Source organism: Cetorhinus maximus, chromosome 12, assembly GCF_964194155.1.
Source record: "Cetorhinus maximus chromosome 12, sCetMax3.hap1.1, whole genome shotgun sequence".
In the NCBI taxonomy this organism is placed as follows: Eukaryota; Metazoa; Chordata; class Chondrichthyes; order Lamniformes; family Cetorhinidae; genus Cetorhinus; species Cetorhinus maximus.
The window spans coordinates 105,174,072-105,191,821 of NC_135890.1; the positions used below are offsets into that span (position 1 = coordinate 105,174,072).

The 17,750-nt window shown below is 47.8% G+C and overlaps 1 protein-coding gene across 1 annotated transcript; it reads right to left on the bottom strand.

Moving 5' to 3' along the window:
• Positions 1-16,124: 16,124 nt before the first annotated feature.
• tex26 (testis expressed 26) lies at positions 16,125-16,895 on the bottom strand. Its single transcript, XM_078554663.1, has one exon. The coding sequence runs from the start codon at positions 16,893-16,895 to the stop codon at positions 16,125-16,127; it is 771 nt and encodes a 256-aa protein (XP_078410789.1).
• Positions 16,896-17,750: the final 855 nt, after the last annotated feature.

A 17,750-nucleotide genomic window follows, 5' to 3' on the forward strand; every position in this document is an offset into this window, starting at 1 on the left:
CTACTTGATCAGGCCCACAAGTAAACACCTTCCAGGCAACACTTCCTTATAGATGTTTAATATAAAAATCCAGTAATATTACCCAAGGCAAACTGCTGTAGCTTTAATAAAAGCACACCACATGACCACTTAAACTCTCTCCAGCTCTGCTTAAAGTGGGCAAGGTAGTGAGGCAGAGAGGTATGAGGAGATAATTCCAAAGCAATAACCCAGATAGCTGAAAAATGTTCGCCAATGTTGGAGCAATTAAAATTGATAATATGCAGGAGGCCAGAATTGGTAGAGCCAATGTGGAAATCCAAAACTTCAGAACATGGCTACTTTTTGCAGTCCAAGACTTTTCTGGCTTGACAGGATGGCTGATTCAAACCTAGAGCTGTTTCCAGGAGATCTTCCTCACACAGCCAATAGTCCACAGCTACAGCTAACAGCTCCAGCTCAACAGCTACCAGCTACCTTAAGCTCGCCACAGTAACTCTAAAATACATTTTCCCCCTTTCATCTCATGTTCCATCTTTGAAACTCAAATCCTTCCAATTATGAAATCTTTAATGATTATGAATTATGAAATCTTTAATTTTGTCTCTGCTTTCATGTCAATAAAATGTAATACACCCTGTTCTATTTAACAATGGAACTCATGCAAGATGCAGCATGTTTCTTTCCACCCCTGACTTGATACAACCTATTCACTTGTACATCAAACCTAATGCCTCTGTTGTTTCATGTTTTAAACCCCCCAGGCAATCTGTCTTCTAGTAACATTTCTCCAGCTAAATTAAATAATTTACACACATGTACACCGACACACAGGGCGGTATTTTTCCCTGTGCGGATGTGCACCTGACCCTCTCGAGCATAAAATGATGCGCGATGACGTCAGGCGAGCATCACGATGTCATCGCACACTCGCGCAATACTTCAGTCGGCGGGTGTACATGGGAATCAGCAGTGCGCCCACCAACAATTAAAAGGCCTATCAAGGCCATTAAAAAAGTAATTGAATTAAATTTTTCGCTGCCCGTCCAACCTTATGGTTGGCGGGCTCGTGAAAAGGCCAAGTGGCCTTTGCACTTTTTGCGAAACCTCGTCCACAGGCGGAATGAGGTTTTGATCTGTCACTTAAAAAAATCATCCTAATTTCTAACGTGTCCTTGCACATTTCAAAAATCTTTATTTTTAATTGTCAAAACTCTTCATCTTCCTGAGGCAGCTCTGTGCTTCAGGGAGCTTTTCCAGCATGCACCCACGCGCATGCGTGAATTTGCACTCTCACCCTCCTCCCCCACCCATACAGGAAGCGCTGTCGCATGCGTTGCATACTGGGCGGGCTTTAATTGGCCCACCCAGTGTGAAATTGCAGTCCGGCCCCAAGCGCGAGCAGCGGTGGACTTCCTGACTGCCCCTGCCAAGCCCGCCCGATGAGGGAAAAGTCCTGGCCACAGTATTCCTCACAGGATAACACAATATTCCCCCAAAATATTTTTTTAAATAAATCCATTCTCACAGCACGTAGCTTACTCCAGGTCCCATTTCTTATGATTTTGTGATCTCTGAGCTCCACCAGTTCTGGCCTCCTGCATATTATCAATTTTAATCGCTCCAACATTGGCAACCATGTTTCAGCTGCCTGGGTTATTGCCAAGGAATTACCTCCCCAAACCTCTCTGCCTCGCTACCTTTCCCACTTTTAGACATTCCATAAAACCTACTCCTTGACAAAGCTTTTGATTACCTGTCCTAATGTCTCCTTATGTGGCTCGGTATCAAATTTTGTTTGATAATGCTCCTGTGATGTGTCATGGGGTGTTTGGCTATGCTAAAGGCTCCATATAAAATCAAGTTATTGTTCTTGTAAACTGTGGCATCAAAAACAAATTGTAAATAGCTGTTTTCTGGTGAAATGGAAAGCATTGAGTCATTGGGATGTAGTAACAAAAGCATCCCTGGGTCAACAGATGCATCAATAAGAAAGAACCATGGAATGAACAAGACTGACAGCTGTTGGAGGCGAACTGCACAAAAGCAATGAAGAAAAGTCATATTGGACCCAAAAGGTTAACTCTGTTTCTCTAGCCACAGATGCTGCCAGACCTGCTGAGTTTTTCCAGCACTTTCTGTTGTTATTGGCATTGAAGCTTGACTTTGTCAGGGTTTCTCCTCTCATCCAAGAAAAAACCCATCTCGTGTACACAACCACAAGTGCATCCAAAGCATACCTTTAGAACTTTCCCTTCTGAGTTCTGGGAAATACAATGGTTCAGAATTATGGCCACACACCCACCATATGTTAAGACACCCATGCTGCAATGGGCTGTACCACCATTGTGTCAGTCTTTTGTTACTGAGATATTAACTGCAAGTAACAGCACTACTGCTTTGTCAGAACCGGTACTGATTGTTGCACTCTGGAGCCACAGGTGCCACATCTGACTGAATCATAAAAGGGCTGCAAGGCACATCAAAGCCAAAATTTCACATGTCATCTGTTTTCCCGTAAAAGTCTCCCATAGACAATGCTGACTCCCCAAATTCCATCCCTCCTCTGCTAAGGGTCAAATGATGAATTAATCAGCATCTGCTGATCAAAGTGAATTTGAGAGCAAGTTAGGGAGGGAAAAAATTACCCAGGGGGTGGTTAGAATGTGGAATTCTCTGTCACAGACTATTGTTGAAGCAGAGACCATAGGTTCTTTTAAAGGTGAATTACACAGTTAGTTGACAAAAAGGGAAAAGTGAAGGAATGGAAGTAGACCAGGCAGCTCATATGATTAAAAGCATCAGTGGAGATGACAGGTTGAATGCCCTGTTTCTGTGCTGTAAATGCTCTCAACCCGTTCTGCCACTTTCAATGACTTATGCACATATACACCAGGTCCCTGGAGAGGCAGTGGCATAGTGATATTTTCACTGGACTAGTATTCCAGAGACCCAGTGTAATGCCCCAGGGACCTGGGTTCAAATCCCACCATGGCAGATGGATACATTTGAATTCAATAAAAATCTGGAATTAAAAGGCTAATGGTGACCATGAAACCAATTGTCTTAAAACCCCATCTAGTTCACTAATGCCCTTTAGGGAAGGAAACCTGCTGTCCTTACCTGGTCTGACCTACACGTGACTCCAGACCCACAGCAATGTGGTTGACTCTTAACTGCCCCCTGGATGGGCAATAAACACTGGCCTAAACAGCAATGCCCATGTCCTATGAACGAATAATTTTAAAAAAGAAACAACAGGTCCCTCTGCTCCTGTACCCCGCTTAGAGCTGTGCCCTTTATTTTATGTTGTCTCTCCATGTTCTTCTTACCAAAATGAATCACTTCACATTTTTCTGCATTGAACTTCATCTGCCACCTGTCTGCCCATTCCACCAACTTGTCTATGTCCTTTTGAAGTTCCATACCATCCTCTTCACAGTTCACAACACTTCCAATTTTCATATCATCTGCAAATTTTTTAATTGTTCCCTGTACACCAAGGTCTAGGTCACTGAAAAGCAAGGGCCCCAACACTAATCCCCGAGGAACTCCACTACCAACCTTCCTCGAGCCCGAAAAACATCTGTTAAGCACTGTTCTCCACTTCCCGTCACCCAGCCAATTTTATATCCATGTTGCTGCTGTCCCTTTTATTCCACAAGCTATAATTCTGCTCACTAGTATATTGTATCAGATGCCTATTGGAAGTCGATCAACATCAATCAACTGTATTGCCCTCATCAACCCTTTCTGTTACCTCATCAAAAAACTCCAACAAGTTAGTTAAACAAGATGAGGCCCTTGCACTGGCCAGATGCTAGATTTGTGGAGGATGATGCCAACATGCAGGGAGGACATTCCATAGATCTTCACATAGCCTCTGAGAATGTCTGATTCCTGTCTGGCCGAGGGCATCTCGCTTGCGCTTTGTGATCAGGGTTATATCATGGAGACGCAGCCATGAAACTTTAAAAGCATCTAATCCTTTGTCTGCCTTCAGCACCTGACCCCTTCAGGAGCACAGCATCACTGGTCACAACCAGACACCTGCCCACGACATTCTGGCAGCAATGACAATGATCGGGGTGCAGGCATCACTAATGTGTCCAGGGAGTGCGAGGCTGGACCATCACTTTGGTCTGAAGGTTGCACACTGCACAGGGAAGAGGCCCTGGACTGAGACACCTGCCTTTATCTTGTGCAGGAACAAAGGTTTCACATCTGAGTGACAAGAACACTGCTCATTAGAACAAGGAGCCATAGGCAGGGAGCCATTCGAGAGAGTTTTATTTACAATCGTGAACATTACGTACAAGTGATTAGCACCCATGCCCAGGCTGTACAATTACATCTTCTTAACCTTCCTAACCCTGCTGCTACGTCTTGGTGCTCCCCCAACATCCACAGCGGAGATGGGGGCAGCCTGCTGACTGCTACAGCCTGTCTGATGACATTGATGGGCATCCTCTGGAGGGCTGAGACCTGGTGAGCCCCAGCCTGCTTTCGGGATCCTGCTGTGTGGCAGTGGCACCCTCCTTGGCCTGTGAATCTAGAGCTGCTGGGGTCACACGAAGGTGGGATTCCTGGAGTCACCTGAGTGGATGGCCCCAGGGTGTGCTGCTGCTGATCCTCCTCCCTCTGGTTGCCTGAGGACCCCTGGCTGACTCCTTGAGGAGAAGGGGAAGCTGGAGTGAGATCGAGCTACCCTCCCCCACCCCCTCCAGTCCTCTCACGTACACACTGTTGGAAGACAACTATGGCATCAGCGATGGAGTTGAGCCTGTGCAGCAGTGCAGGAGTGACGTCCTGGAGCAAGGTCTCCATTGAGGCTGCCACCCTACCAGTGTTAAGCTAGGTGCGTTGGCATGCTGACACTATCACCTCAGCCTGAAGGCTGATGGACTCCTCCGTCATGCCTTGCGATCTGGGGAGTGCAGTGGACATCCCTTCCTGATGTCCCCGAGCTTGCCTTTGCAGCTCCAGCGACTGAGGTATGACCGAGTCCAGAGGCTCATTATCTGACTCAGACTCAGCAGATTTCTGGCCTCTTCTGAGTGCCAGGGACCTGGGAAGCCTCTGCTGTCACCTGCTTTGGATCAGACTGTGAGATGTGCTCACCAAATTGTGATCACGAGGCTACTCTAAAGCTAGGTCCCACCATCGACTTCCAATCTGCACTGGTAGAGGGTGTGGGTGAGCGCTGTGACGGAACTTTGAGGAGGATGCCTTCAGATTCCTCCTCAAAGGTTTCTTCAGGGCTTGATTAGAGGCCCTTGGTTGTGGATTCCATCAGTTGTTTCCCAGATGTGCCTGTGAAAGCAAAGAGATAGTTAGTGCATGGCAATGGCCTGCGAAACAGAACACATCACTCAGCATGGTTGTCTGGTGGATGTTGCACTGCTGGATCCTCACTTGGTAGAGCACCACCGACCTCACCGTCAGCACAGGAACGGTCCAGATCCTCACTGGCCAACTGGATGGCTCTGTTTTCAAAGTCTGTGAGGAACTTGATTTCAGGCTTTCCTCCACCAGTCTGCAACCTCTCCCTTTTGTTGTGTGTCAGCTTGTCCTGCATGAATAGAGATGGAGAGAGTGTAAGCAGTACGCTTGCCAAGGCAGATGATAAGTACACCTGGCATGTGTGGGTGGTGAGTGGTGCCATGGACGGGATGAGGACAATGAAGGTGTGTGTGAGAGAGTGAATGGTGATGTCCCTTGAGCAGGCAGTGAGTGAGATCCCTGTGGATGTGTGATGGGTTTGTGAGTGTGTGAGTTGAGAGTGATGAGAAGAGTGATGGCAGAACGGAAGAGATCATTCATCCTCTTGTGGTATAGGGCGGCTGTCCTCTTCTGCAGGGCATTGACACTGACCACCGCTGCCACCGGCTCCCAAGCTGGATTGGTGATGTTGCTGCCCATCCTGTGGCCAGAGTGGGGAAACAGGCATTCTACCTACGCTCTCTATTTATGCAGAACAAGCTGGCACACAATAAAAGGGAGAGGCCACAGACTGGTGGAGAAATACCGGAAATCAAGTTCTCATGGGTTTTGAAAACAGAGCCACCCAGCTGCCTGGCGAGGATCTGGATGGTTCCTGTGCTGACGGTGAGGCTGGCGCTGCTCTACCAAGTGAGGATCCAACAGTGCAACATCCATCAGACAACCACGCTGTGAGCGATGTGTCCTGTTTCACGGCAGGCCTCCATGGTGTCTAAAAGGTACTTGAGGGACGTGTCATTAAATGTGGGGGCTGCAGTCCTCTTGCTTTTCAGGGCCATGTCTTCCATGCAGCAGTGCTGGGCTGGAAGCACTGAGAGGTGTGTGCACGGCTGCACTTTAAATATGGCACCCAGCATGAGGAAGCGGTGAGGTGATGGTGTGTTGGGCGAATGAGAGCCCACCGCCATTGAAATGTGTGTTTTCCAGGAATGCATCATTAATGTGGCAGGATCGGCACAATACAGTGTGAGAAGCCATCATTGTGGCCGGCAAGTAAAACATCATTTTCCCTGTCCACTACCGCACTTAGTGCAAATCTGGGACGATTCTACCCCATGTCTTCTAGGAACACCTACAGTGTTAAATGGTAAAATGGTACAATGGTAAAACAGCAACTGTGGCTGTACATGTCTACCATCATCAGGGAGGCTCGGTTTGACTCAGGAAAAGCCTGAGCCTGTCTACAACTAGGTCAGGATTATTCCCTCTTATCAAGAATCCAGTTGGAAGAGTTCATTTGTCTCTCGCAATATATCTTAACAATGCTATGCTGAAGAAGCTCGCTTTGCTCATACATACTAAGTCTTCAGTTTGAAACGAGATTTCAGCTGACGATCCTAGTCAGTATATAAAATTATACTCCTCTGTAATGCCACAGCTTTTGGGCTTTCTGGAAAATCGAGTCCTGTTTTTGAATCAGTGAATGTATCCTCTTACTTTGCTTTTGATTTCCAAACCTTCCTTTCCCAATTATCTCCAAATTATTTTCTGGCAAGTGCCAGGATTCAGCCCCGTACATTGCTGTTATAGCTTTGCACTTTCAGTATGTTTGTCAATGACACTTTCATAGATAGATCATGTGGCTGGTCACCAGTTTGTTGGGATCAGTGATCCAGGTTGCACTCTTGTTTTGGGATGGCTGAGTCGGTACAATAGACAGAGTAGATCAGCAGACAATTCTTAGGTGAAACACATTCTGTTTATTTACAAAGGCACTTAGCAACTACACTTGCGTGCTTTCAACTCAAACCCTGTCTCCATACTTCTGCTTACTAACTCAGACTACTGACTACAGTGGTAGCCCATGCTACTCCTCTATTGTTTACATAAGATCTTCCTTTATAACATCCTTCTTAAAGGTATATTATACATTACATAAAATCATAATTGCCACAAACTCTTAATGACATTTATTTAGTCACTAAGTTGCTTGTGGGAAAAAGATGCATTAATTCTTTATTGGAGCAGGTTTATCTCTCACTGGAAAAGCATGTTTAGTTGTAACATGTCATGCATCCTGTAGTTATCAACTGTCAGTTTGATTAATCAAGTGGTTGAAGCAGGTGCTATTAATACATTTAAGGAGAGCTTTCATGCATAGATGATGGAGAAGGGAAGGGAGGAATATGAGGCAGGATGAGATGAGGTAATTCATGTGATAGGAGTCATGAGGAATTTAAATGCCAGCATGGAACAGTTGGGCTGAATGGCTTGTTTCTTCTAGATTAAATATAATGTAATTAATCTCTCTTGCCTAATCATAAACTTTTTAGGTTATTTTTTCCTTTTCATTGCTGAATGAAATATCAGTCTTGGAGAATAATCATTGCAAATAGAGTGATTTGGAGTTGTTAGCTTAAACAAAGGGCATTAGACGTTCAGCTCAAAATATTTTAGGAATACATAGGGTGGAATCTTCTGGTCTGAGAAAATTCTCAATTGTTGGGACAATTAGCAGTTGCCCGATGGTGTCAGTATTCCACCTGCATTCACAATCTTCCCAGAGGTGACCAAGTAAGAGGCTGCCTCCACGTTTGACACCCAATTAAGGATGGCTTGCGGGTTCCCAAGGTGGGAGGCCCCATCAGAGAGCCCAAACATGTAAATGGCCAACAGCCCCATTGAGAGAGAGGCAGGCGCTGCTGAAGCATGTAGGAAACAACAAGTGTGTCTCAAAATGGAGGGGCTCTCTGAAGATATATAGAAATTTAAAATTGAAGATTGGCCACAGCTAGCAGGCCATCATTGTGCAGGGTTTATTGTCAACTGCTGATGGGAGGCTGCCTCCTGCTACCTGTTGGACTTCAGTTTCAATGGACGGAATCTTCCGATAGCAGGGCGGTTGTTGGTGACAGGATAGGAAGTGAGTGACACTTCCACTTGGGGGCAAGACAGCTGACCATGTGCAATTACACAGCGGCCAGCACTTAGCTATGAATGGTCGAGGAACGCGCCAAATCATGCAGCAGGATGGGCAGGAGGTCAGCATCCCCGCCAATACCACAAGTGGTCAAAACTCCATGTGCCATAGCTAAAGGGCACCTGGAGAGGTATTCATTCCCTGCAGGCAAGCAGCATCAGTCTGGCTGTCATTCTGGAAAGTGTCGACACTTTTTCACCTCCCCCCCCCCCAACCCCCACAGAAAACCTACTGCTGTACCATCATCAATCATGTCTCAGAGCAGACAACCAATGGCCCTCCTGGCCACCTGGGAGAGGTCGGAGGTCCTGTTTCCCAGGGATAACAGCAGGAAGCCCTCCTATCTGACCAAAGTGGCCTGGGTGGAGGTGGCAGCCCACATTAAGGGCTGTGGGGCCCTCAGTAGAACCTGGGTCCAGTGCCAAAAGAGGATGAATGATCTGCTGTGCTCCTCAAGAGTAAGTGGAACTGTGTAGTCACCGCAAACTGACACTCATAAGGGCATCAAGCAGTGTAAATGTGCGAGTGCAGAGGGATGTCAGACAGGAGTTTGGGTTGCAGGCCTCAGCAGCAGATGGAAAACGGGGACCAAATGTGTGGGAGCCACTTCATGCTGTGAATTTTGTACCAGTTGCAGGACAGTGTGGGTGTCAGACACTTACTGGGAAGGGCTCTGCCATAGGCATGCATGCTGATAAAGTAGTTATGCACCCATTGGGATGACACTCTAACACACTGTCTATCTATGAGAAAACCGCTCATAATAGTGCTCAAAAACGGGTTGGTGTTCTGGACATACAAATCCTCACCCCCTTTGGAGGAGGAGGCCGCAGAACTTGCCAGGGGCTACTGGGACCACACCTCCGCAGATGGAGAGAGCGGAGTTTCTCAGCAATCCAGTGAGGGTACCTCCAGTCAGGTGTTGACAAATGGACATACAGGAGTAACACCCGAAACGTGGTATAGAATAGGGATTGTGCATAACCATCAGCTAATTCTTTTTGTTCTCAACTGTAGATCCTCACAGCGGAACAAAAGGCAAGAGGAGGAGGAGGAGGCAGCCTTCCCTCAGCTCCAGCTCCACCTCAAGCACCGCCTTTGAGGATGGTGGCTCAGAACCCTCAAAAACCCTCCACCAGCACAGAGAAATTCACCTCGGTGGGTATGCATTCTAGATTAGGCTTGGGTCACAATCTGGTGAGCACATTACAGACACATGCCCGCAGCTGATGGAGGTTGTGACAGTCGAGGTCTCTCACACTTGGAGGACTGCTGGAGACCAGGCCCCTGCTGAGCCCAATGCAGATGACGAGCCCCTGGATTCTGCCATGAGAGACCTGTTGGAGATGCAGAGACAGGCAGGGGAACAACGGGCAGAGATGCCAGAGGCCACGCAAAGACTTGGGCGAAAATTGGCGGAGTCTGCCCAAGTTCTGACTGCTGTCATGACTTCAGCTTGTGGGCGCTTGGCTGCCTCCATGGAAAGGATGGCAACCACCTTGGAGAGCCAGGTCCAGCAAAACACACAGTGAATATGAGCTTGGACCTGCATGCCATCGCTCTAGGCATTGGTGCAGTGCAGCTGTGGCTAGGAGAGAGGGAGACGAGGCACGACGACTTCCCTCCAGGTGCCATTTTTCCTCAAGGAGCCAGGGAGGTGCCATTGTGCACTCACAGGGTGGAGGAGCACCCTGGGGCCTTCATCCCAAGACACTCCAAGGATGCCCTGCCACTCCACCTCCCCTTTGCCAGTGACCACATCGCCTCCAGCAGGTTAGGCAGAGGAGGGTGCACTTGGTACCTGTGCAGGAAACGCTTAGCAGACCAGAGTCCTGTAGGCCTCGGACTGCACAGGACGGCCACCAAGGTCATAGCAAGCTGCGTCCACATCAGCTATGAATGTTGGGGCTGCACCTAGGTGTAGGAATAGATAAAGAGATTATTAAGGGCACAAAGATGGCAGAGGCGTCTAATCACTGTATATATGAAACAATTGCAAATATATGTTTAATTTCACTTTATTCATGTATGTTGTATTTTTATTATGTTGCTAGTTGCTGCAATGGCTGAGTGTATTTAAGGTTGTTGCACTTTGTTCCTAATCAGACTCTGATGATGTGGGCCTATGGTTTTACCTTTACTGTGTCACATCATCAGTCGCGGTATCTCTGAGTATCCTGATGTATGTAGGATTGAACCTTGGGCATCATTTGTAAAGTCGGGGGCTTGGAACACATCTGGCAACCTGGGAGGTAGTGTTCATCTGAATATCACCCCTCTGAGACTGCTGTCTATGTAGCGTCAGCAGCCGAGTCATTGCATGTCTTGCTGGTGTTCACATGACAGTCCTTTGCAAGGCATTGGCTCGACTGGCAGAATGTGTCAGTGAGACATGTGTGACTCCCTGCCAAATTACAAGTAGACATGGCTTCCAATGTAGCATGTGTATGGGCTTGCTTATGTCAAGGGCCTGGAGCTTTTTTCCTCCCAGGTGCCAGAGGTCACGGCAATGTACAGTGTTATACAGGTAGTGTTCAGTCCTGCTGTCACTGCCACCACAATTTTGTCTGGGCAGCTCATCTAGCACCAGTAGGACGTTATATTTCAGAGTGGCACATACACAGGTTCACAATACCAACAGTGTTAAGGTGCAAATGGCAACCTTGATGCAGCCACCAAAACAAAAATACAATGCACCGAAACAATGCTGTCTGCGCCCATGAGAACACCCCGGGCTCCCAGCTACCAGAGGTTGATAACCTATAGAGGTGTAGAGAAGTTACAGTGCCTCAGTCTGCCGGTGCTGATGAGGGTGCCATATTGCACCATTGCTCTGGCATCTTCCACTGCATCTGCACCACCCAGATCCTCATCAACAGCATCATCTTCCCCTTTGTTCTTGTCAGAGGAGACATCTGACTCCTCCATCTCTCCTCTGCAAATTCCTCCGCCCTTTGCTGAGTGAGGTTGTGCAGGGTGCAGTAAACCACAATAATCCTGGACATTCTTTCTGGTGAGTACTGTAGCACTCTGCCTGAGTGCTCCAAGCATTGGAACCTCATCTTTAGCATTTCAATATTCTGTTCTATTGTTCCCTTTGTTGAGTCATGGGCGGCATTGTATCTCTCCTCTGCTGCACTTTATGGGTTCCACACTGGTGTCATTCGCCAGGTTTTCTGTGCCTATTCCCTGTCACCAAGGAGCCAACCCTGCAGTTGATGAGGGGAAGCAAACACTTGTGGCATCTGCAAGTTAGTGAGGATGTCTAAATGTGAGTGTTCCCTGGGTAGTGCGTACACACCTGAAGGATTGGTTTCTGGTGATCACAGACCAGCTGTACATTCAGAAAGTGAAAACCCTTTCCCTTTATGAAGACTACTGGCTGATCCCAGGGAGCTCACAGCGCCACAGTCAATTGCTGTGGAAAACCAGCGGTGGCAGCGAATCTTACAGCTCTGGTTTCCTGGTTCTCTGAGTCTGTTGTGAACCTAATAAATTCATTCATTCCACTGAACAGGGCATTGGTGATCTCCCTGATGCATCTGTGAGCGGCTGACTGCGTTATTCCACACATGTCCCTCTAGAGCCCTGGAAAGACCCACTGGCATAGAAGTTCAATGCCGCGGTGACTTTCAACATGCTGGATTGCCTCCCAAGCCACGTGGACACAGGTCTTGCTGGAAGAGCTGGCATGTGTGTGTGATGGCAGCTCGGGACATCCCCAGCTGCCTCTGGCATTGTCTCTCGGTCATTTGCTGGTAGCTGTGCTGCCTGCGGTATATTCGGTTGTGCAACAATGCTCACTGATGCACTGGCCCTTGGTTACCAGCATCCTGCACTGCTTGACCTTCTGCTGCCACTCCATTGCCGTTCTGGTCACTGCTCTGCCTGGCCCTAGGTCACCCTCTGCTGGTCCCTCCACAGCTGTACCAGAGTTAATACAAGTGCCTAGTTGACTTGACCCATCATCATGTCTGCCTGAGGTGGTCTGTTAACAAATTGCAGAGAACGATCGGGTCAGCATATTCTTTGAGGCCCCCACTCCTGTCCTGAGCATTTATGCCCAATGGGAAGCCGTATACTTAGCAACGGGCACGTCCTGGCCTTCACCCGCCCCACATGATCAATACCATGCTGGAGGATCACTGCCCAAAGCACTTGTTGCAGCCATGTGCATGGACACCAGAGCAGTGAACCTGGAAATAGAAGCTATGAATGCACACGCTCCCGCAATCATTATTGAACTTCACTCCATCACCCTCGAACCTCAGTTCATCATCCTTGCCTTGCCCTCAGATAAGTTCCAGTCACCTCCTTATCAGCCACGACCAACCATCAGGGGCCCTCAAGCTTCCCCTCTGCACAGTAATACATCCATCCTACCTGCTCCCCCATAACATACAACCTGCCATGCATCATCCTCGGCAACTCCTCTATCATCATTGAACTTCCCTAAGTTACCCTTGAGTCTCATGACTTCAGGAATAATTGTCCTACTCGGACCTTTGTTCTCCACAATCATTCTGGACCTACATTCTTCCAACACAACATTGAATTTTTCTGCATGGTCCAGAATCCTCTCTCTGCCCCCCATGAGAGATTATAGGGCTGCCATCTACCTCCCTTCTATCGGTCAACAGGAGCTGTCCTTCCGTGCATCCTCTCCTCTTTCTCCCAACCTTACTGAGATCTCGGTTGAATGAGACCCATGGGTCAGGCAGCAATACTACTGTGTTCAGAGGCTTACCATAGAGATGAGAACATACCCGACTACGGTTCTATCCCTTTAACTCATGATTTAGTCGGCCAATTGTGCTCTCCGTTAACTCCACCCACCCAAAACGGTCCTCCTCCCACTTTGAATTTCAGGGCGACTGCATTCTCAAGAAGAGGTTTAAGAAATGGTGCACGTCACATTTCAGACCCGCCCCACCACCTTCTACCCTTCCCCGTCTCCCATCAGCTTCCCCCCATCACCCTTGACCTACCTAATAGAACCAATTCTCTCCTCTCTATTTCCTTTGAACCTCACCTCGTTACCCTTGACCATATAACCATCACCTTCCACATGCCTTCTCTCCCCTCTGAGCCTACAACCATTACCATCCCCATGCCCATCCTGACCCCTCCCTTTATCTGTGCCAACTGTTTTGTTAATTTCTGTGAACCTCCCCCCATGAGACCATCTGACACCCGACTATGACCATGACCCTGGACCTGCCACATTCCACTCCCACCTCTCACTGTGACTGTTTTTTTCACTGCCCAGTACCTTCAGTTCAACCTCCAGGATCCCATCGTTGACAGTACCAACCCACCCTTTAGGACCATCAGTTTTTGACCAGCCCTGCCTGGAAACCCCTGTCCCCATTACAACAAGACGCTAGACCTTTCCCTCCTCCTCATGTCCCTGCATTGTCACCTTCCCTTCCTGCCTCCTCCTCTCCCTGACTCAAACAGCCTCCGTCCCGCTCTTCCTGCCTCAGACAGTCCTTCATCTGTGCCCTTCAATCACAACCTCCCTCCCTTGGACAGGCCTACCCCATGCCCCTTAGATTATACCCTCCCTCCCTCCAACAGCCCTGCCCCATGCCCTTCCCTCCCTCTCTCAAACAGCCCTGCCCCACGCCCTTCCCTCCTTCCCTCAAACAGCCCTGCCCCACGCCCTTCCCTCCCTCTCTCAAACAGCCCTGCCCCACGCCCTTCCCTCCCTCTCTCAAACAGCCCTGCCCCACGCCCTTCCCTCCTTCCCTCAAACAACCCTGCCCCATGCCCTTCCCTCCTTCCCTCAAACAGCCCTGCCCCATGTCCTTCCCTCCTTCCCTCAAACAGCCCTGCCCCATGCCCTTCCTTCCTTCCCTCAAACAGCCCTGCCCCAAGCCCTTCCCTCCCTCTCTCTCAAACAGCCCTGCCCTATGTCCTTAAGATTACACCCTCCTCTCTCCCTCGAGAGCCCTGTCCCCATGCCCCTTAGATTAGACCCTCACTCCCTGTCTTGGACAGCCCTGCACCATTGCCTTTTGACTGCTGCCACCCGATCTCAATCATCACCTATCGTGGGACAACACTCGCCAAAGAGAAAAAAAGGAGCAGCTACTCACTCCAGCTCCAGAAAGTACACTACCTTGCCTGCTGCACGCCACTTATGTGCAGTCATGAATCTGAAGGCACGTGTTTCTTGGCTCGCCAATAACTTAGGGGCTTCTAGATGCTTGCAATCAGGAAGTTAGACCCGCCTTCAAGCTTCCGAGAATTTAATCCCTTAGTTTCTTCCTGCTATAGGAGAGCTACTTTTTGGCCTCATGCACAAATAAGCTCCCCCCATGCCTGCCTTGCTTCACGCTCCTGCGATCAGCATAAGATTCCACCCAGTGTGTTGGGGGGTGGGGGTGGTGGTGGTGGGGTGTGCATCGCCTGGTATTGGGAAAATTTTGTCAGTGGCATCTTGCTCCCAATTATCCCTTTAGGTGGCCCTAACTGGTTGGTCACTGCTGCCGTTGTGCGCCCGTCTCCAGCAAGAGGACTCAGAGGTGCGGGAACTCATACAACTCTCAGAATTTGCTCCTGGCCTCCCCTTCAAATGTGTTCCCGCCCTTAGTAATAAGGCAAGGCAGCTTGGAAGAAAATTCGACTATTTTAGGCAGGAGCATTGAACTCAGCAGAATATTGGTACTGAAAAGTTTCATGCTGGGCAGAATCTTGCCCTTGTTGGGTGGGCTGGGCAGGGGTGGGCGGGGCTGGTCGGGAAGCCGACTGCCACCCGCGATCGGCACCCACACCGCGATTTCACACTTGGGGCCAATTAAGGTGGGAGTGGGTGGGGGGGGTAGTGAGAGTCGGCCGAGCGTGAACTTTGCCCATGCACACGGGTGAGCACTGCATAATCTCCCTGAGGCACGGAGCTGTCTCGGAGTGGGGGGGGGATGAGGAGATATAAAAAAATAAAAATCATAAAAATGTAATGAAACGTGTCCCCTCATGTGACTCTCACATGAGCAGGGACAGGTAAATAATGAAAAATTAAAGTTTTTATTTTATTTTTTGATTTGTTTTCGGAAACCTCATCCCGCCCGTGCATGAGGTTTCCAAAAAAAATGCAAAGGCTGCTTGGCCTTTTCACCTGCCCACCAACCGTTAGGTTGGAAAGGCAGCGAAAAATTTGATTTAATTGGTTGCTTAATGGCCTTGACAGGCCTTTGAATTGTCAGCGGGTGCCCTGCCGGCTCCAGCGCATGCCCACCAACCAAACCATCACACAACTGCGCGTTGACGTCAGCATCCTCAGCCGGAATCGACGCGTGTCATTTCATGCTCGAGCAGGTCGGGCTCAAGGCCACCTGGCGAGCGAAAATTTCTGCCCACTAAAAACCTCTAGCGAAATAATCAAGCTAAATTACAAAAATGTTAGCTGCTCTAATGGGCTGCAACATCTTTACTGAATTAAAAAATGAGCTCAAGATAGCAGTATTTTGTTACTGACCATCGTAAAATGTTACAAATTGCAGGTCGACGAGATTTCGTTCGCTTAGGCTAGGATTTTCCATTCCAGCTCGCCACGGGACCGGAAATTCCCACCCAAGGTCAATGGACGTTTGGCCGGTCTGCCAAATTTTATGTCCCACCCGCGGCGATTCCTGCCCGGGCGGCACCGGAAAATCTCGGCCTTGGTAATTGTCTGTCTTGAAGCCCTCATTACGGTAGGACTATGGGCATGTTGCATGGATTAGCAGATCTTTGATTTTATTGGCTTAGTGACACAGGGTGCAGTCACACTTTCCAGAAAGTTTGTTACTGCTTTTCTCTCGTTTGGATCTGAATTTTGCAGCTCTCTTTGAATAGCTTCAGTGTCCATGGACTTCAACAATGAAACAAGGTCATTATGGGCATTCCCATAACACTCTTCATTAGTGGTCAGCTTCTTCCTGTTCTCCTGATTTTTGATCTGAGCGTATGTCACAGCTGGAACTATTCCTTTTGGCGGAATTTCCCGGGTGGCATTGCTACCAAAACGGGCAGTGTCAATCATGAGGTCCTTGTCTAAGCGTGGTAAACTGTACTGTTCACGGAATTCTGTGATCAATGGGTGCGGGATTTCCTTTTTCTGCTCAACTGGTCTGGGAAGAACAGGCTTTGGTGCATGTACTTTATTCCCTGCTGAAAAATTGTCCTGATATTCACTGCAGAGATCCCCATTAAGTATCTTGCGTATTTCTTTCTCAGTGGGCTGTCTGTTCCAATATGTAAGAGGAGTGGGGACTCTTTTGACCTCTTTTCGGTTCACATGATGCACCATGAATATTTCATTAGGCTGGGGATTATGCCTTGTATGTTCATACCAAGCTCCCATGCGGAAGGATTCTGGTTTCCAAGAAGTTTTAGGAACATAATCATGTTGGTATACTGATTCAAATGGATTAAAAGGTGGACAATCTGGTATCTTCTTTGACCTGGTTTTTGTATGCCTTCCTTCATTATTTCTCTTGACGTGTTGCATTGTCTTTTTAGAAATGACCCAGGGCCTTCATTTTTAAAATTCAGCAACTATTACTGGTGAGTCCATAACTGACTTTATCTCCCAGATCACTTCCTCTGCATCTGGAGGAGTTTCCCAATGACGGTTGTTGCCTTTTGAGGCAGCATCTTAAATATCTGTGTGTTTTATAAATGAACTAAATGATTGTGACATCACAACAATGGTGTTATGTCATGACGACACTGTGTCAGAGGCTCATATCTAATGATGAGTTGAAATAGGTGCTTCAATTCTGAAAATCATTCAGACGGAAAGAGGCTTAAATTACAATCTTCAGTGTTATTTGTAAAGTGGCTGGCAGATAGATGTTAAAGGTGGTATTTTGTCCCAGTGATCGACTATTGATCTCAAATCAGTTTTGTCATTGATACTTAAAGGAAAATATATCATAAATTACCTGGTGGTATTATTAATATACTTTTTTACTACATTCCAATAACGCTAGCCAAGACAGGGTTTCTGGCTCAGATCATTTGAAACTAGACAAAAACATAAAACAATTTCCTTGTTATTTTATCATTCTTGTGCCCTGTCAATAATTGTGCAAATAACACCAGGTAATTTACATACAGTGTGCACTTAGTCTAAAAATACTGTGCTCTTAAAAATGTTATAATGGTGGATCTCCTGTGCCATTACTCATGGTAAATCAATTGTGATGCTTCTGGTTTTGAGAACAAACTAGCAAAAGTTGACAAACAACTTGGAAGAAAAGAACTGACACAGCACCCCACCACCCCCATCACCAAACCGCTGAAAGATCAAGAATAGACTTAATTATAAGGCCAGGACATGTGAAAACAAGTTGGGTTAGAA

Bases quoted from the DNA above. Each gene is read 5' to 3' on its own strand.
- tex26 (XM_078554663.1), bottom strand. From the start codon at position 16,895: ATGCAACACGTCAAGAGAAATAATGAAGGAAGGCATACAAAAACCAGG.